The 21429-nt window shown below is 36.8% G+C and overlaps 1 protein-coding gene across 4 annotated transcripts in view; it reads left to right on the forward strand.

Moving 5' to 3' along the window:
• The window catches only part of LOC101020381 (putative selection and upkeep of intraepithelial T-cells protein 1 homolog), a 63313-nt gene that overhangs the window by 14776 nt on the left and 27108 nt on the right, over window positions 1-21429 (forward strand). For 3 of the 4 annotated variants that reach the window (XM_031668413.1, XM_031668414.1, XM_031668431.1), the window contains 4 exons: window positions 8374-8454; window positions 10065-10412; window positions 15156-15437; window positions 18765-18869. In XM_031668413.1, coding sequence (XP_031524273.1) covers window positions 8379-8454; window positions 10065-10412; window positions 15156-15437; window positions 18765-18869 — 811 coding nt within the window. In that variant the 5' untranslated portion in view covers window positions 8374-8378. Of the gene's footprint in view, window positions 1-4369; window positions 8455-10064; window positions 10413-15155; window positions 15438-18764; window positions 18870-21429 lie in introns of those variants that run through there. The other variant, XM_031668424.1, reaches the window with a different exon arrangement.

The following is a 21429-nucleotide window of genomic DNA, read 5'->3' on the forward strand; positions in this document are numbered from 1 at the left end:
AATGTAAGAAAATAGTTGCAAACTATACACCTGATAAGTGGGTAATATCCATATTTTACAAGAAACTCATTCAACTTAATCACACAATAACAAATAACCCCCCAAAAATGGGCAAAGAACCTGAATATACATTTCTCAGAAGAAGATATAAAAATGGCCAAAAGGCATATGAAAAGGTCCTCAACATCACTAATCATCAGGGCATTGCAAATCAAAACCACAACAACATATCTCCACACAGCTACTGGAATGGCTCTTATCAAAAAGAACTAGTAAGTATTGGAGACTATGTGGAGTAAAGGAAATGCTTGTACTGTTGATAGGAATGTAAATTGGTCCAGCCATTATGGAAAAACCGTATGAAAGGTTCTCCAGAAGTTAAAATTACAAATACTGCATGATACAACAATCCCACTTCCAGCTATCAATCCAAAGGAAATAAAATCAGTATTTGGAAGAAATATCTGCACCTCCATGTTCATTGCAGCATTATTCTCTGTAGCCAAGATATGGAAAAGACCTCAATGTCTACCAATGAATGAAATAATAAAAAAATGTGATATATATATATATATATAGAGAGAGAGAGAGAGAGAGTAAAATATTACTCAGCCTTAAGAAAGGAAGAAATCCTTCTGTTTGTGACAACATAAATGAATCTGGAGTACATTAGGCTACATGAAATAAGCCAGTCACAGGAAGACAAATATTGCATAATTACACTTACACATGGAATTTCCAATATTCAAACTTACAGAAGCAGAGAGTAGAATGGTGATTACCATGGGCCGGGAAGAGGAGGAAAAATGAGGTGATGTTCAAAGAGTACAAAGTTTCTGTTATGCAAGATGTATAAGTTTTAGAGTGCTAATGTACAGCAACAGGACTAGAGTTAACAATACTGTATTATATAGTTTAAATTTGCTGAGAGGGTGGTTCTTTCGTGTCCTTAGCACCCCAAAATAGAAAGTTAACTATGTCAGGTGATTGAGATGATTTATGTATTAATTAATTTGATTGTGGTGATTATTTCACAGTGTATATGTATACGAAAATATCAAGTTGCACACCTTAAATATACATAGGTTTTATTTGTCAATTATACCTCATTAAAGCTGAAAAAAGTACCAAATTGAATTTTGTGTGGTTATCTTTGAGAGGGGATTTTCTTCACTCAGGAGTTTCGCTGATACTTTGGTGTTTATGCTATGTTTGGTGCTGCAGTGACTTGCCTTGGCTTAACTTAATGCTGATTTGAATCACTCACTGTGATTGAGCTAGTTGCTATTTCAGTACTCCCTGCTCTTTTCTCACCATGTAGCAGCATTAGTTACCAAGGTGATGTTTCTGGGAACACAGAGGGAGTAAGGACGTGCTGAAAATTTGGATAGATCAAATCATACACAGGTGAGTAGGCTAATGCTTCTCTTCCAGTCAGGCAGCAACGAGTCTCAGATTTTATTCTGTAATTTTTAAGAAAAATCTAACTTTTCTAGTATATGAGCTACTATGCTGCTCTGCTTCAAGAAGGGAAGTTTGCTATTGACCTGTTTTGGAACCTTTACAAAGATAAATACTTTGAGTCTCACAATTAATGCAGAGGCAAATAGATGCTGAGAAGGGCAGCTACCAAAAACAAGTTTGCCTTCTCTTTGGTCAGATTGGTTGTAGACATTAATAGAAACGGAATTTAGAAAAAAATATGTCCAGATTCAGAATGAGAGCAAGGGATACTCATTTTTCTTTAAGACAATGATTCATCCTGATTTTTCTTTACGACTAGCATCATTTAAACTGGTCTCCCTCAGATTTATAGTGTGGCATTCTTCAGAAACTTCAGAGACTGAGTGTCAGTGGACCACAGTGTGATGATCTGGAGGCCGATCATTGAAAGGGCACATTCATACTCTGTTAGTGGACATATGTCTGTATTATAAAGGGAAGCATGTTTCTTAGAATAGCAAGCTTTTTGATCAACTCTGATCACCAGGGTTTCAAGTACATATTTTTTTCTTACCCAGTCTTACAAGAAAAGATTTTGTGGAGTATGCCTGTAATACTTCCCCAACAAGAGAGAAAATGGGCATAGCTGCTACAGTCCTCTTCAGGAACTAGTTATAAATAATATTTATAATGTTTACCACTATCTGATTCAGATTTCCTTTTCCCTCAGCCATTCCTCTGCATATTGGGCCTCTTTATCTGGTGGGAAGTCCCAAATATTTATTTCTAAAGCCCCTAAATGACCCTGTTTTTATTGCATTACTGAGGTCTTTAATTAACATTTACTACTGAATTGAAGTTATTACATGTATCTAAAAACTCCTCCGACTCCAGGCATGGTTCTTTCTGCCTTGATGGTGTCTATTTTCCCTTGATAGCTGAAAATCATTCCCTTTTTATTCGCCTGTTAATTCAGTGGCAATGGGAGCCCAATTTCGACAGGTGGCAGTCTCAACTTCCATATCACCAGGACAGATGTTGGCACTCATGTGAATTTACTCCTCCCTTGGGAAGCGTTTTAGACTGACAGAACTGAAAACTGTGGGAATGGGAAGTGAGAGTATAATGAATGGATTATTGGGTATGACAGAGAAACCTCTTCTGCTTTTGTCTCTCTAGTCTTGAAGCTATGCATTATGTCAATATAATTAAAAAACACCACATATACTTTATTTATTTGAAGAAAGGACTGCATCTTATGGGGGAGTGTTGCAGCCTTGCAGGTGGTGTTTCCAGCTAGCACCATAACTGAGTCTTCAATAGACCATTCCAATGGTCTGGAAAAGCAGCTGCTTCCATGTAAAGGAATATATGTGGTAAGATTGGCCAGTTCTATAAGTAGGAACTCATTGATATTCTTGTTTTATGATAAAATTAGTTCCTTGGTCAGAAGCTATTTTCAACTGAATACCATAATGACAACAAAATGTCATAAGTCTGTGCTTGATGATGCTGGCAGAAGCACTGCAGTCAAGAAAGACAAACACATATACAGGATAATTGTCTAATCCAGTGGAGAAAAATTGATCTTCTCTCTATAGTGGAAGAAGTCCAATATAATCTGTCAGTAGAGAATGGTTGCAAATCTGAGACTTCATGTTTAAGCTCTACCATAGACAGTTGGGCAATCAGTGGTTTCAGTAGACAGAAGAATCATGGGGAGGGAAAGTCCATTTTGTTGATCTTATGCATAACTTTCATCCCACCACCATGGCCGTTTTGTACATAAGTCCGTTAAACAAGCACTGGAGTTTCTCAGAAAAGAGGCCTGATTGATATTCACAACATGAGATACCTTCTCCACTTGATTATTGAAGACTTCCTCTCCAATAGACAGCCTTGCATAACTATGTAAATAATTCACAAATATGTCAAGATTTTGTGCTCATTTTGAGAAGCACATTCACTCATGACCCAAGACTGCCTGTCACTAATCTTCCAACTTGGTTTATTCCAAGATTCTGACCTGCTGGCCAATCAGTTCATTAGCCAGTGTAGATCATTATGATCACTTAGTGTCTCATTATTAGGCATTCGATCTCTACCAGACTCTAGTAGTAAGCCAGAAGTTGATTCTCCACAGGAGAATAGTTGTTTTTAGAAGATTTGCCTTTTCTCCAATTCCATAGATAGTTGCATGGTGGCTCTTGAAAAAGAATTCAGTTGGAGAATCTGATTTTGAAGCTCACTATAAAATTGCACTAATCAAGACTGTGCTATTGATGTAAAAGCCCACAAATAGATCAGTGAAACAAAAGAGAGTCTAGAAATAGATCTGAACTTTCTGTACTTTGCATCTTTGTCAAGAATTCATTGTCAGTACAACACTATCCCTCTGACAATACAACACTATTTTGATTATTGTATTGATTAATGCTAGGTTTCCAAATCTGTTATTTAAAAAAATGTTTAGATATTCTATATCTTGACCTTTTCTATAAAATTTTATATAAATTATGTCAATTTCCTCAGAAAGACGACTTGAATTTGGAGAGTAAGTTTAATCCATAGATTAAAAGCAGATTTATAAATAATATTGAGTCTTTAAATCTATGAACATTATATATCTATCCATTAATGTGGGTCATCTTTAATATCTCTAAATAATGTTTTTCAGTTTTCATTATAAAAATATTCTACTTATTCAATTTATTCAAATGTATTTAATTTTTGATTTTATCATAAATTGTATATTTTAAAGGGGATGGGTTTTCTTTTATTCAGATTTTGAAAGTTTTATTGTAAGAGTTGAATCTTGTCAAATGATTATTTTCTACTTCTGCTGAGATGATCATACATATAATTTTTTCCTTTCTGTTAATGTCATAAATGCTTTCTTCTATCTTTTTTGCTTTTCCTTCTATTTTAATTTCAGTTTAAATAATTTTTTTGATCTCTCTTTAAGTTCACTGCTCCTTTCTCAGTTGTGTCCTGTCTGTTAAGCCCTCAAATTATCTCTTTATATCTAATATCATACTTTTTATGTCTAGCACTTTCATTTCATTCTTTTTTGTAAAATAATACCTATCTGAAGAAATTTTCCATCTGCTCATGCAAGTTGTCGCTTTTCTAAATAGATCTGTTATTGTATTTATTATAGTTTTATTAAAACGTTTATAAGTGGTGAACTAAACATTTAGGCCATCTCTGGATTTGCTTCTATTGATTCTTTCCTCGCTTAGTAATGTGTCATATTTTATTACTTTTTATTGTCTTATAAACTTTGCTTGTGTGTCAGACATTGACATGACAATGAAGAGTAAATACTAATGCTAATTCTACTTATAAAAGGATATGTCCTTCTTTTGTCAGGTTGCTAATATGGGGAACTGTGCCAATGTAACTTGTATTTGAGTTGCATTTGGGCAGTTTAAGCTTTAGTTGGATTCAGTTTCACCACTTACTTCAAAGTCTTTCAGTGTGGAATTAGGACTTCCCCTTAAAAGGGTCAAAGACTCAAGGACCAGCAAGTTGCAAAAGATGTCTTCAATCCACTTGCCATCTTCCTGAACTTTGAACTCTCTCTTTCTCTCTGCTTTACAGTTCAATTGCCAGCTTTCTGGTTCACCAAGGAATTCTTTTTGCTCTCCTATCATACTTTAGCTCTTTTGTGTCTTAGACAATCTTTCTCCATTCTCTTTTCCAGCCCTCAGCTATTAGAAGACCAGTGTAGTGTGACTGATGAGGGTGTCTCTAGGAAGATTTACCACACTTTATCTGTCTTTCCCTGAATCTTCAGCAGTCATTTGGGGAAGGCCCTGCATGCCTCAAAATCTCTCTCACCTTTTGTGCTCTGTCTGCATCCTTTGTTATACTATTCCCATGTAATAATTGAGTTTCCATGATAAAGAATTGGTGGAACATACAGATTTTCTCTGTGGCAGGGGCTCTTCCCCCAGACCACATATGACTCTTAACAATTTAGCTTATTGTGCACTACTCCTATTCATGATAGATTCTATTTTCTCTCATAATTTTACTAGAGGTGAAATCAGCTGTAGGTTTCTTCTCACCTAGGAAGGTGTCCTCACTTTCTGGAATTTGGTTTATTAGGTTTCTTTGTGTTCTTAGCTCTCTCATGGCTTTTTAAAAAGCTGTAATTCTGTAGCTTACCAACATTCTTATTTGTGTAGAAGTAACAGTTTTTTATTACTTAAACTTTGAAACAATTTCAAATTTTTATGAACATTGCAAGAATAGTAAAAGAGCTCAAATAGGCTCAGAGACTCTATTTAAGTCACACTTCCAGTACAGCCTGCAATACCATGAGCCAGTTAAACCCCTTTTCTCTATAAATTACCCAGCCTTAGGTATTTCTTTTAGTGATGCCAAAATAGACTAACACACCCTGGAATCAATTATTTGTCGGAAGAACCTGGTTGTGTTGAGAATGGAGTGGTATTTAGAGACCAAGATCTGGCTGCTAGCTATTGCTCCTGGGTGCTGCCAGTGGACAGAACTCAGAATATCTATGTATCTAACTATTCACACATATGTATTTAATACTTAATTTTCTATCTACCTGTAGCTATTGAAATCCATGACTTTATATGAATTGCTCCAATTTCAACTCAATATCATAGAATGTATTCTAACTTCCTTTCTATATTTGTAGTTCCTTTCTCACATTGTAAGACACCTGGCTGTCATTATCCTTAAAAATATTTGCTTATTTGCCTAGTCCTCATGTATGTAAACAAATGCTGGTTTAGACCCTTACTGTTGTGGTCTCTGGTCAATAACTGATTGCCTATTAATCAATTTTCCTCCTCAAACCCTTACTGTTTTGGTCTCTGGTCAATAACTGATTGCTTACTGATCAATTTTCCTCCTCTTCTGTTTTTTTGTCCTTGTCGGTTTGGTGTACTGGCTACAGTGCTGCTCCGCTGACCTTACTGAACTAAATGCATTGTATCAATTGTATTATATTATCCTTCCACCAAAAATACCCAACAGTTTTGCTTGCTCCTTATTATCATCAACATTTGATATTGTCAGTCATTTTAATTTCAACTATTCAAATGTGCAGAGGTGCCTTATTGTGGCTTTAATTTGTATTTCCTGGTGACAAATGATGATCATGTTTATATGTCTTATTTGCCATTCATATATCTTCTTTTATGAAGTGCCGACTCAAGCAATTTTGTCAATTTTTCTGTCTTTATAAAATTATAAGAATTCTTTATGGATATTCTGGATGGAAGTTCTAAGTTTATACAGTCAGCATTTGGTATCCATAAGGGATTTGTTTCAGGATCTCTGCGAATACCAAAATCTGTGGTTGCTCAAGTTCCTTATATAAAATGTAGTATTTGCATAAAACCTATGTACAACCTCCCATATGCTTTAAATCATCTTTAAATTACTCATGATACCTAGTACAACATAAATGTATATAAATATTATGCTCCATTTTATAATTTTTATTATTTTTATTGTTGTATTGTTATTTTTTCCCAAATATGTTCACTTCAAAGTTGGTTATGGTTTTAATATGCATTTTCCTGATTCTTAACGAGGTTCTACACCTTATCTTATGTTTACTGCTATTTGGTTATTTTCTATACTTAACTGTTCAGGTGTCTTACTTGTTTTTCTACTGGTTTAGCTCCCTTAAAAATAATTTGTATAATTAAACTTTAAAAAATAAATATTCAGGATATGCACTCTTTATCATTTGAATATTTGTGAATATCTTCTCCAACTCTGTGACTTGTCCTTCCACTCTTTTAGTCATTTAACACTGTTTTCATTTATTCTATTCTTTTCAATCTCATTTGCTTTTTAATGAATAGATTAGACAATTGCAAGAGCCATCTAACCTGTAGGTTTTCTCTCCTTTGGTACATTATTTTATATTCTTGTATTATAAAACATAAATCTCACCATGGAATTACATCATTTATATTTTGCATGTATGCACACCATTTTCTAGAGGATAAATCTAACATTTTATTCATTGACGTATTTGAGGTCCTTCATGAACCAAACTTTGCATAGCTACTGAGTGTATGAAAACAAATATATACCCCGCAATCCAGCATGCAAATGTGTACCTCCATATCTTAGCAGTGTCTTTTTTCCCCCTCTATCTGGCTCCTAGAAAAACATCTTGTGCCTAAACTTATTACTAACACTCTATTGGTGAGGGGTGGGGTGGTGGTATAATAATCGGTAGCAAAAGTGAGGGGGAAAATTAGTATATGAAACAAGAAAGAAGAAGCATTTATCTGCTCGCTTCCTCCTATTTCTTGTATTGGATTCATCCAGCTTTATCTCATAGGCATTTAACACCCCTTTACAAATGAGTTATTTTAACCAGGCACTCTGGGAAACTACTGGGGAATCTAGGTCTCACCTTCCTTTGAATGAGGGAGTGGTGGGTAGAACCAGAAGTTCCATGGATCCAATTAGGTCAGACCATGCCCATAACATGTTTTGCTGAAACTGGCCCTTCCCCAACAAAAGAAGGCAAATCATCGTTTGCATCAGGAAATGAGGCAATTTTGGGAGCAGCAGCCAGGGCTTTCTGCCAAGCAAGTAGCATAGGTCAAGGGGCAGGTGGGGCCAAGTGAGTGTGGGAATGTGCATAGCTTGGTTTCTGGACATTTTTTATGCTCTTGTCTACCACAGTTCCTTTCAGAACAGTTAACCTGATAAAGGTAGTAAGCCAAGTCAACACACACGAAGGAAAGGGGAGAAGAGATCATTTCAGTGGACCTGACACCTAAGGTTTGATGAGCTCATTTGGTTGCACATCAAATGAAATTCTCTCAAAAGACAAGATTTGAAAATTATTTATTTCTTTTCTTTCCCTGTGTTACCATGGTTCTTGCTTCCTGATACCGTAATTATGGTTTTGTTTTCCAGGTGTGATGGAGCCTGCATTTTCCTCTTTATCTGGATACTTTGTGGCTGTTCTTCTCTTACAGATAACAGTACTCACCTCAGGTAGGGATATCTATTTCTTTTTCATGGTGCAAATTACACTGAAAAAAATGAGCAAGCTTCTCACTGTTATTTCACAGATTTTACCCTTATATTCCAGTTTCGATGGTAGAAATGAGTATTAAAACAGCTTAAGATTAAGAAATGTTATTTCAATTGTTATGCCACAGAGTTGCGATGATGTGCCTATGAGACAACGCAGATAAATGTTTAACATGTCTCCTTAAGAAGCTTAAATTCTCACTGGCAAATCATAATAAATATGTCTTATATTTAAGAACACACCACAATCATTTATGTAACCATATGAATTATAAGTTTATAGGATTAGCAGGACTTCACATAAAGAAGTTAGTGTGAGTGGGAGCTGTCCACAAATTTTTCTTAGAGCAGAGGACTATTAGGTTTTATAATTCAGATTACTTATGATGAGAGGCGTAAACATTCTTAGCAGAGACAGAAATGAATTCGACATAGTATAGAGAAGCAAAAGCTAAAGGTATGGAAGGACCCATGTGATAGTTATCTATAGTTTTGGAACAAATTAGCCTAAACATTAATGATGTAAAATAACAATCAGTTTATTCTATCCACAATTTTGTGGGTCAGAAACTTCGGCCAGGGCTCACCCGGGTGATTCTTCTGCTCCATGTGACATAGACTCAGGTCACTTGGTGTATCTGCTGGTGGAGGAAATGATCTGAAGGGCTCAAGGTGGCTTCACTTAGGTGTCTGGCGTTTTGGTGGAGTAGGCTGGAAGGTTGGGATTAGCTGAGATTGTCAACTGATATATCCACATGTGGATTTTCTACTATTGTGGTCACAAGGTAGTCAGACTTCGTATAAGGCAGCTCAGGGCTTCAAGAAATATTGTTACAACAGGAAAGAATGGCTGCTGCTCTTTTATCAAAACAGGCCCAGAAACTATTGCAGCATGTCTTCTGCTGCATTCTACTGAACAAAGAAATCACAGAACACACTAATTCAAGAGGAACAGTCATACTTTTTGCTTCATGGAAGGGGCATAAAAATTGTTGTGGCCACTTTTAGCCCACTAAAAACTGATATTAGAAAAAGTAGCTGGTATATTTTTTAAGTAAAGATTGTAAAGTAATCAGGTTCCACATCCCACCTCTTGACAATTGGAGCATCCTCCATTCATTCTTTAAATATTTATGAAGTGCCTATTATGTTCAGGTAATGCTTTATGCACTGAGGATATAAAAAAGAATGAAAAAAGAGACTCTTTTGTTTCATTACCTACATATTAATAGGTCATGAGAGAAAATGAAGAAAAGAATTAGAAATAAAATATCAGATAGTGATATGTGCTGGGGAAATGTGATTTCGGGAAATGTTGAATGAGCGATCATAAAACATTTCTTTAAGGAGTAGTTTTTTAAGATGGAACCTGAGTGATGAGAAGGAGGCAGCTATGAGCGTCTAGGGGAAAAACACTGCCATCAGAGTAAAGATATATCTGAGATCAAAGTTCTGAAGTCAGAACAACATCAAGAATCAGAAGAAAGGTCAGAGCATCCCAAAAAAGAGGATCTAGGAGAACATTCTATTGTAGTCTTCAGACTAAATCTTTGGTCTTCAACTCTCCACAGAGCAGTTCACTGTGAGTAGCTCTAGGAGTCACCATGTGGTCATGGTCGGCAGCCAGGCTGAGCTCAGCTGCCAACTGTCCCCACCACAGAATGCACAGCTCATGCAGGTGGGCTGGTTTCGGGATCGCCATTCCCAAATGATTTACCTGTATGAAGATGGGGAAGAACACTCTGGAGAAGGCATTCAGAACTACATGAATCGCACAGTGTTCCTGAAGGATGCACTAGAAGAAGGCAAAATTACCCTACAAATTTACAACGTCACTGTTTTTGATGGTGGGCAGTATCACTGCTTCTTTAAAGATGGCCACACCTATGAAGAAGGCATCATGGATCTGAGGGTGGCAGGTAAGGACAGGAGAGTCCTCTTCAGATTTCCTTGGCAATTCCATGACCCCGAATTCATGAATAGTTTTTAAAATTTACAACTTTCAAATATAATAAAATAATAATAGAATTTTTTGAAAAAATACAGAGAGTAATATAGTGGCACAGATACTCTTAGCAATTTGTCATAGTTTCTTTAGATTAAGTTAAAGTCGCCTTTGTACCCCTCAATAGCGCTATTTACTTTTCTACTTTCCAAGAAGTAGCCATTATACTTCTTATGGTTCTTTTTTGTTTTTTCTTCAAATTTTAAGAACATCAGCTGCCAGCTGTCTTCATCCCAGAGTGCACAACATATGGAGGTGGACTGGTTTTGGGATCACCACTCCCAACTGGTTTACAAAGACTGGGAAGGACACTGATTGCTCTTAGACACTTGACTTTCTTAAAATTCTTTTTTCAAATTTAGTTCTTAACCCATATGGATTTACTCTTGTGTATTTATGAGGGAATGATGTTGTTATTGACAAAGCTAGTCTCGCCAAAGATGGAGTCTTTCCTTGTTTAGTGTCACAAAGCCAGTACATAAAACTGAAAGTCAGTTTCAAGCAGTGTAAACTTAGATGGTCACGGAATTGAGAAGTGGGAGCATGGCTCACAAATCAGTTTCTTGATTAGTGATGGGTGAGGAAATTAAAATATAGGGTTTTTCTAATAAAGAAGTTGGACATTAAAACTAACGGGAGGAATATTAATGTATTTTCTGGAACTGGGGAGTGAATTTCTGGTAAGAGTGCTGCCTTCCCTTTTGTCCTTATATGGCTTCTTCCAGTTGATGATTGTCAACTGTCATGGTTCTGGGGGGGTGTCATTTTGCATGGAAATGAGATTATAATGAAGCCTGCTGTCGTTTTGAAGCTGTTTTGTCTGCCATCTTGGTTCTAACCAGTCTCAGCTGGTGTGGTTACAATGGAACTTTTTATTGCAGGTGCCATGTTTCTTGAATATAAGTAGAGCTAGGGCAGGGTAGAAATTCAGCTGTGTCACATAGGCATTACGCTGGGTAACAATGTCTCTCCTTATTAAATTATATATTTATTGAATATTCCCAAAAATTGTCAGGCACTTCTGTCATTGCTCAAGTCCTTATCTGTGCATGGGTATTTTCATGAGTTTTTAATTTAATTTTCTGTTGAATCGTCATGACATAACTTCTGGACCTATGACCGTACTGCTTTGTTTAAATGACTACAAGTTATGTGCCTTAATATACAATAGAGCATGTCTTACAACTTCACTATTCATCTTCAAAAGTACCTTGGCCCTTTACTATATAAATTGTAATTATAAAGTTATATTCTGTTAGGAATTATGATTGAAATAAAATTGAATTTATAGACTAATTTTAAGAGATTTGCTATGTATTTTTATATATAGCAATGAATTTTATATATAGCAATGTTCATCCTGTCAATGAACACTTACTTAAGCTTTTCAGTTTTACTTCAATTTTATTTCAGTTAAATTTCATATGTTTACCCATAAAATTCTTGCACATCTTTTGTCAAATTTCAATAGTTAGTTTGTAAAATTACGAATGAGATGTTATTGTTAAAAGTTTTAATGATTATGGTTTTGATATAGGAGTGTAATTGATTTTTTTATTTTTTGTTTTCTTTACATAGTTATTTTTGAATAAAAACTTCCTCAAGATTCAAAGTTTAGTAATTTTAAAAATCCATGATAAAAAGTCTTCTTTTCCATAACCATGAAACCATAAATTTCACCTCTCATGGGCGGCTAATGTGATGTGTTTCTTAGATACCACTTCCTGAGATTTTTTTAACATATAAATGTGTGTGTATACACAAATATACTGCATAAACATACTGTACATCAACATATATGTACATGTGTATACAAACATACAGATGTACAATAGATACTTTTAAAATAATTGCTAATATACTATGTATATACTTTTGCAACTTGCTTTTTTTTAAACTTAATAACATGAGTTGAAGGTTTTTTTTTTTTAATGGAATCAAGCTGTGTAGCCCAGACTGGAGTGCAGTGGCACGATCTTGGCTCACTGCAAGCTCCACCTCCTGGGTTCCAGCAATTCTTCTGCCTCAGCCTCCCGAGTAGCTGGGACTACAAGCGTGTGCCACCACGCCCAGCTAATTTTTTGTATTGTTAGTAGAGACAAGTTTTCACCGTGTTAGCCAGGATGGTCTTGATCTCCTGACCTCGTGATCTGCCCACCTCAGCCTCCCAAAGTGCTGGGATTACCGGTGTAAGCCACCACACCTGGCCCCGAAAGTAATTTTGTATCAGTATATGAATCTTTCTATTCTTTCTATAATGGCAAAGTATTCCATGGTGTGGATAATTCAGAAATTATTTTAGCCATATACTTTTAAAGAACATGTAAGTTACTTCAAGCTGTGGGTGTACAAGCAGTCCTCTAAATTAATAATGTAAATAAATTACTAGATGTGTAATTTCACACATGTGCAATTGTACGTCTCTTTGTATGTGTATAAAAATTATGCCATTGGTTTATCAAATCACACACACACACACATACACTCAAAGCCTTTGGACATTTAATTAGGCTTTATTGAATTGATTCAGCAATTTGGAGATAACTGACATTTCTTTCTGCACTGAGTACTGTTTACTCTGCTACTTCAGATGGCACTATATGGGATCCTAATCCATAGCTTCACTTTCTATGGGGAGATTTTTGCTGCACTTCGCTCAGCCTCTAGAGGCCTCCAAACTGCTCATTATTTTCTATTTTTTAAAAATAAATTTCATTGTCTGTATTTAAAGTATACAACATGATATTGTAGGATACATAAACAGTAAAATGGTTACTATAGTGAAGCAGATTTATATATTCATTATCTCACATAGTAACTCTTTTTGTGGCAAAAGCAGCTAAAATCTACTAATTTGGTAGAAATCTCTAATACAGTACAATTTTATTGCCTTTAGTCCTCAGATGGTATATTGGATCTCTAAATTTGTTTATCCTACATGTCTGTTATTTGCTCATTTTTTCTATTTACCTGTATGAAGTCAGCAAAGGTATCCATGGGGAAAGGCCAGGAATGGGCTTTTGTCCCCTTGGATATGGAGTGGTGTCGATCCATTAGGATCTTTATCCTTTTGAGCTTTAGGATTCTGATCTTCTTTTACTACCTGAAGTTCTGTAGAGGAAATTTAGAATATTTGCTGCCTTTCCTGACAAGTAAATGCTACAGGGGCAGAAATAGCTAGAACCTTCTTGAATTCCAATCACTTCCCCATTCAAGTCCTGTAATGATTCTTTCTCTTGTTGTATTTTTAATCCGATTTTATGAGGTGCTTTTTGTATTTTATCTACGTTTTGGGTTGTCTCCAACAGGAAAGATGGTCACAATTACCTTGCCATTAATGGAAGCCCAAAATTGAAACACGTAATTTATATTTTTATCAAATTGTTTTCACTTATACAATTCTATGCCCCCAAAATAACTTGATTCAATTTATATGCTTAAGAAATGACGATGCAAATTTCAAAATAGCCAGTTGAGAGATGGGGGCACCCAGCTGAATCTGGCTCTGGCTTGGATTGATTAAATTATTTTTATTTTTGTATTCCAGTGTACTTTATATACATGGAGTGCACAAATCTCAAGTGCACAGCTCAATAAATTTTTACATATAGGGACACCCACAAATTCACCCCTCAGATCAAGATATTAAATATATCCAAATGTTCCATCTTACCTCTTTCTAGTCAATACCGCTCTTCTCTTGCTGAGATTCTAACTTCTATTTCCATAGATTAGTTTTGCCTGTTCTAAAACTTATATAAATGGAATCACACATATATGTGTGCAGTTGCTTACCATTATTTGTTTATGTTGTAAGTGGCAGAAATTTCTTCTTTTGTTTTTCCTTGTATTCTATGCTGTGAATGAACTTTTGGGTTACTTTCAGTTTTGGGCTACTATGACTAATACTGCCATGAATATTTTTGAACATTTTGTTTTGTATACATCAGTACTCATTTCTGTTATGTATTATAAGTAGGAGTGAACGTGTTGGGTCATGAGCATAGGCGTATGCTGAGTTTCAGTAGATACTAACAATTTCCCAGAGAGGTTAAACCAATTCACAGTCCTGGAGCCAGCCATATAGGAGAGCTCTAGTTGCTCTACAGCCTCTCCAGTCTTTGGTAATGTCAGTGCCAGTGCTGTTCATTAAAACATTTTGGTGGGGTGAAGTGGAATATCATTAAAGTTTTACTTTGTATTTCCCTGATGGCTGGTGATGTTGAACATCTTTGCATATAATTATTGGTAACCTGGATATTTTTTTAAATGAGATGGTTTTTCAAATATTTTTCCCATTGAAAACAGAAAGTTTATCTGTCTTATTGATTTATAGTACTTAATATATTTTGGATGCTACTTTCCAGATGTATTGCAAGTGCCTGCTCCTAGCTGTGACTTTTTTTTTCACTTTTTACATGTGGTCTTTTGAAGAACAACAGTTAAGTCCCAATTAACAGTCTTTTCTTTTATAGATAATATTTTTGATGTCTTGCTAGCTTGGATTTGGATGGAAGTATTATTCTTGTTCTAATTGTGGCCACCCCCATTACACTTATGGTATATATAGGGCACAGAGAATGAAAAGGCTGATTTACTTCTCAATTCTTGAGTCCACACCAATAACTATAATGTAATTTCTCTCTCTTCTTTCCAGCTGTAGGCTTGGATGTACAGATTAATGTTCAGGTTCTCGACACAGAGGGGTTTGTGGTGGAGTGTACCTCAGAAGGGTGGTTCCCACAAGCCCAGATGGCATGGAGAGACAGCAGTGGGAATGTAATTCCACATTTATCAAAATCTTACTCTCAGGATGGAGCTGGATTATTACGTTTGAAGATGACTATTCTTCTAAAAAATAGCACCCATGGTCCTGTAACTTGCTGCTTTTACAACCCAGTCACTGGTCAAGAGAAAAGGGCAGGTATTGTCATATCAGGTGAGTGCTTGTGGCTTGGTTTTATCAAGGAAGAATTGTCACATAAAATTTCACGTCCTTCTTCAATGTGGCCAACTAAAGAGAAAATTAAGTGGAATAATAAATGTGAGGTTGTTTTATAAACTATGAACTGCCGTAGACATGCACTATTGAAAATGTATTAAGTTGCTGGGACAAGGAAAATACCAGGTGCTAAGGGGTTATTTTAAACAATGGAAGATATTAGAATCATTAAAGGAAAAGCCTTGTTCTGTATAGCATGTTAAGGTTTCCAAAGTTTTTATGTCCTTTGAGTGCTAGATTCACCTTTTTTGGGCTTTGTGACCTTGGGTATCACTTAACCTTCAAGACCATTGATTTATCTCATTTGGAAATGATAAAGTATATGTTATTTTGAGCTTGAAATGAAATATTGCCAGTGCAATAGTTTTACAAAACAAAGCAATATGCAAAATTAATATTGATTTAAAAATTATGATGTCACAAGTGTACTTTATTACAGAAACTGGTTTGGTCTTAGTATTGCTTAACACAGAGACAGGGAATTATTTTAGTTTCATTTCTCAAGAGATGCTTTCCCAAAAAAGAAGAAGGAGGAGAATGTTCCCTGAGAGACATCATTGGTGTCTACCAGAGGGTCTTTGGATGTGATTTCAGATCAATTTTACCTCTGTTGTTAGATTACTCTGAATAGAAGAAGGTAAGCATTTAACTGGATCCAGTTCACAGAGGCTTAATATCAAGGAAATATCCTGTCTCTTAACAGCCATGAGTGAAAAATTAGAAAGCTGATAAAATAAATACTGTAAGTCCTTTTTTTTTTTTCTTTCTGTTCAGCAGAAACCCATCTATTTCAGGTGCTTAGGTCCCTTTGTGACCCAAAATAGACTCCTTTAATCAACTCACCATTTCAGTTTTCTGCGCCACTTCATGGGAGTATTACTTCTGGTTTCCCTTTTAATCCCACGTTTCCCTTCTGAGCCATTTAGGTTTCCTGGACTGACCAACAGTAATCAGCATTGTTGAAGGTAAGGTGGGAATCTAGAACCTCAGATCTAATGCTCCTTTCCTGTTTATTTTTAAAATTTCAAATAGAAGCCTTTCAAAAATGAAGAAAGCAAATTGAGTCATGGTGATAGCCAAGTAGGGGGGATGCCTTGACAATGGATTTGTGCTATTTTTACATGTTATTTTTGTTGTTGTTGTTTCTAGAATCCATGTGTGCCTCAGGTTCTAATAGTCTGGTGTAATTTAGTAGGTTAGCCTGCTATACTTCACATCATCTTAAATTGAAATACACTAAGATATTTATTTTATGTTCTGTATCTGAAAATCCCAGTCTACGGAGGTATTGCCTGTATAATTCTGTGGTTTTTCTGTTCCCAATCTCTCCTTCATTATTTGGGAACCCATGTTTGTCTCTTTTTATATCTTATATACAAGGATCTTAAAACTCCACTCTCCAAATCCCTAGTAATTGGCAGAAAATGATGGGCAAACGTTGACTTTCAACTTTCCTGATTTTCTAAACTTTGAGAAATTTGAGGAATTACCTGCTTTGTCAACACTCAGCAATTCCTTTCCTTCCTTCCTTCCTTCCTTCCTTCCCTCCCTCCCTTGTTCCCTCCCTCCCTCGTTCCCTCCCTCCCTTCCTTCCTCCCTTCCTTCCTTCCTTCCTTCCTTCCTGTGGGTGGCAAGCCACCCAGGTGCCAAGGCAAGAGACTGAGGGCACAAGCTGTTCCAGTATAATAAAGAAAATATATAGAATAAGAATAGTTATATTAGAAATAGATTATAGATATGATTATATGTGAATATTATTAATCATTAGTTTATAGCATTACGTTTTATTCCAATATTATAATAATCTTTGTTCTACAATTATAACATAGGAAAAACCAGGCCATACAGAGACAGGAGCTGAAGGGACATGGTGAGAAGTGATCAGAAGACAAGAGTGTGAGCCCTCTGTTACACCCGGACAGGGCCACTAGAGGGCTCCTTGGTCTAGCGATAACACCAGTGCCTGGGAAGGCACCTGTTACATAGCAGACTTTGGTCTAGCAGTAGTGCCAGTGCCTGGGAAGGCACCCACTACTTAGCAGACTGGGAAAGGGCGTCTCCCTTTCCCCGGGGGACTTAGGGAAGACTCTGCTCTACCATCTCCTGTGGAAGGCCTGATATCAATCAAGCCTGTCCGTAGCCATCCAGAGGCCTAAAAGTCTCCCTGTGATGCTGTGCTTCAGCAGTCACGTTCCTGGTGCACTTTCATGTTCCACCCTGTACACCTGGCTCCACCTTCTAGATAGCAGTAGCAGAATTAGTGAAAGTATTAAAGCCGTTGAGCTTTCTGAAAAATGCATAGAAGAAATAATGATGTAAGCTGTTCCCTTTGTCTCTTTGCCTCGGCTACCAAATAGGGAAGGGCCCCCTGTCTGATGGACACGTGACTCGCATGACGTTACCTATCATTGGAGGTGATTCACACTCCTTACCCTGCCCCCTTGCCTTGTATACAATAAATAACAGCGCAGCCAGGTATTTGGGGCCACTACCGGTCTCTGCGTCTTGGTGGTAGTGGTCCCCCGGGCCCAGCTGTCTTTTCTTCTATCTCTTTGTCTTGTGTCTTTATTTCTACGCTCTCTCATCTCCGCACATGAAGGGAAAAACCCACAGGCCCAGTAGGGCTGGACCCTATCCCTTCCTTCCTTCCGTCCTTCCTTCCTTCCTTCCTTCCTTCCTTCCTTCCTTCCTTCCTTCCTTCCTTCTTTCCTTCCTTCCTTCTACATTTTGATCAGGATATTAGATATTCTCTTCTGGGAGAATTTTTCTGTTAAATTGGTCTCACAGGAACTCCCTACAGGGAATTTAAACACTGAATGTCAGATGTCTTTCTTAGTTTTATTTCTGTGACTTTAGAGCTCTTACCTTTTCTTTAAACTTTCTAAAATTTCACCAGTGGCACTTCTGATCCAGTCTCACAACTATGGAGTTTTCCAAATTCAGCATTTACTGTGGCATCCAAGGCTCTGTTCTATAATTTCCCTCCTTTCGTGGATTGTCCACTAGAATGTAGGAACAGAAGTAGGAATTCATCCTTTCATCCAATACTGTTCTATTCTTGACACAATAACTCCCAAACTCTGTTCTTTCCCCTAGTTCAGCTTCACTGACTGACAACCCTCATCTGAGCTCAGAGTTTATAGCATGGAGTGCAATGGGGACCTTAAGTGTGGCTCCTACTTCTTCAGCAGTAACCTTCCATGCACAATGTAATCTTATAATTCTGTTGCTGTACTTACCAAGTCTTTCTACTCTTTCTTTCAGATATCCTGTTCAAATCAGAATATATGTCATTGATGTCACATAAAATTTCATATCCTTGGATATATTTGAGCATTGTGGTTGCTCTTCTGTTTCTCAGAATAAAAGGTATTTAATTTAGGAAAGGTAATGAGTTCTGAAGCCATTCCTTCTTTACTTGATACCAAGTGTTTGGAGGAGGTTCACACAAAACAGTGTCAACCTCAAAGCATCTCACTGCTGCACTTGCCAAAGAAGGTCTTAATATCTTGAGTTATATCTCAGGATGAGCTAGTGTTCTCCATGTTTATGTGGTTCTCCAGAGCGAAAGTACTGCTGCTGCCATAGTAGCTGTCACCTCCAAAATCTCCTGATCCTTGTGGAGCCATCATTACTTATTTCTTCTCACTTGGGCCATTTTCTGGAATTTAAATAATAATAGTTTTGAGGCTAGGCACAGTGACTCACGCCTGTAATCACTAGCACTTTGGGAGGCCAAGGCAGGTGGATCACCTGAGATCAGGAGTTCAAGACCAGCCTGGACAACATGGTGAAACCCCGTCTCTACTAAAATACAGAAATTAGCCAGGCATGATGGTGGGTGCCTATAATCCCAGGTACTCAGGAGGATGAGACGGGAGAATCACTTGAACCTGGGAGATGGTGGTTGCAGTGAGCTGAGATCATGCCACTGTACTCCAGCCTGGGCAGCTGAGCGAGACTCTGTCTCAACAACAACAACAACAACAACAACAAAAATAATAATAGTTTTGAATATATATATATATTTGTTTTTGTTTTTGTTTTTTTGAGACAGAATCTTGCTCTGTAGCCCAGGCTGGAATAGTTTTCTCTTCCACAGGCATCTATGGATTTTCAGACTTATTCCTCAAATTCTCCAGAATATTTTACCTTGATTATAAGAAAAAGAAAAACACATGAACCAATAATCCAATTCTTGGTTCTCCTGAATCTTCTCTCAACTCCCTTTTGTTCTTCCTATGAAATTAACCTAAACATACACCCCTTGCATCACTAAGGGTGGAAAATGCAGCCTTAATTTCAGGGAGTTGAAAACAGAAGGCAGAGAAGGCATTGGATACGTTTGAGAATGGCCCCTCACAGTACTGGATCTTAGAACTTCAGACCATGCAAGATGAGTAACAGAAATGACATGTTTTGCCATCAAGTATTCTAGATTTCCTGAGAGAAAGAAACTGTGATACATTCCAGGCTGCTTTGTATAGAGAAGGAGATGGACTAGGAGACTTTGGGAAATAATTTCATCCACAGTGACATAAATATAATTGATAAGACAAGGTGCCTTTTGAGAGTTATCATGAAAATGAAACTCTTCTATAGTTCAGAAAACATAAGCCTAAAAATGAAAATAGAGTTCATCTTGGCTAGTCCTATATAATTCATAAAGACCTGTATAACTTTGAATGAGTATTTATCATGTGCCAGGAAATGTGATAAACAATTTATAGTTAATGTCATCCAAATACCCTATGAGGTAGGTTCCATTTATTATCACCATTTTTTGGATGAAAAAATTAGTCATCAGAGTTTTCAGTTAAATTGTTCAAGCTCAAACATGTAGAGCCAGGGCTGAAACTTAGACGTTTCAAATGCGAACACTTTGCTCCAAATGTAGTGATGCTCTTCTCCACTAAGATGTGAGGTATCAACATCATCTTTGCGTAGTTTCAGTGATGGGGAGGTCACTAACTCACTCATTAGGCAATTTGACTTATCTGCTCAACAAATGTATGCTGAGCATCTCAGGGATTACGTACTGTTCTAGATATTAACAGTAAAGCAAAAGGAAAAAACAGCTTAAAGTCTTTGTCCTTGTAGAGGTTACTTCTAGTGTGATGTAAGGAAACTCTTCCTTTTAGGACTTTCCTGTTAATAGTTTCTGGTATTTGTGATTTTAAAAACTCACACACACACAAACACAGAACCAAAACAAAAGAAAAACTCAAACAGAAAGCATCATGTTCTTTTCTGGATCTTCTTCACCCTAAGCCAAGTATTTATAGTTATTGGTTCTTTGCATAATGTGTCTCAGAATTACACAAGTCTTGTCATTTTCTTCTAGAAATGTTATAAATAAGCAAATGAATCTTTTAAAAATCTAGTTTGAGGCTTATGCCTGTAATCCTAGCACTTTTGTAGTCTAAAAGGAGCAGATTGCTTGAGTTCAGGAGCTCGAGACCAACCTGGCCAACATAGTGAAACCCCGTCTCTAATAGAAATACAAAAAGTTATCTGGGTGTGGTGATGCATGCCTGTAGTTCCTAGCTAGTTGGGAGGCTGAGGCACGAGAATGGCTTGAACAGAGGAGGCGGAGGTTGCAGTGAGCCAAGTTCGTGCCACTTTACTCCAGCCTGGGTGACAGAGTGAGACTCCATCTCTAAATAAATAAATAAATATCTAGTTTGATATGGGAAAGCATGGTTTAATAAGGAGAATTGCCCAGACTTGAAATAATCTTTCTCACACCATAGTAAGCTCTCTAGAATGTAAGTTTTCAAGCAAAGTTTGAGTGGCTAAATAGCAGGAATGCTATAAAGAAGATCCTTCAGTTATACCTTCAGGGCATTACAACTGTGAAATTATTGGGTTCCAAAGCACTTTTGTCCTCTTAGCTAACTCAGAGTTTCCCCAAACTACCATTTTGTTT

Source organism: Papio anubis, chromosome 1 (genome assembly GCF_008728515.1).
Source record: "Papio anubis isolate 15944 chromosome 1, Panubis1.0, whole genome shotgun sequence".
NCBI classification, from domain to species: Eukaryota; Metazoa; Chordata; class Mammalia; order Primates; family Cercopithecidae; genus Papio; species Papio anubis.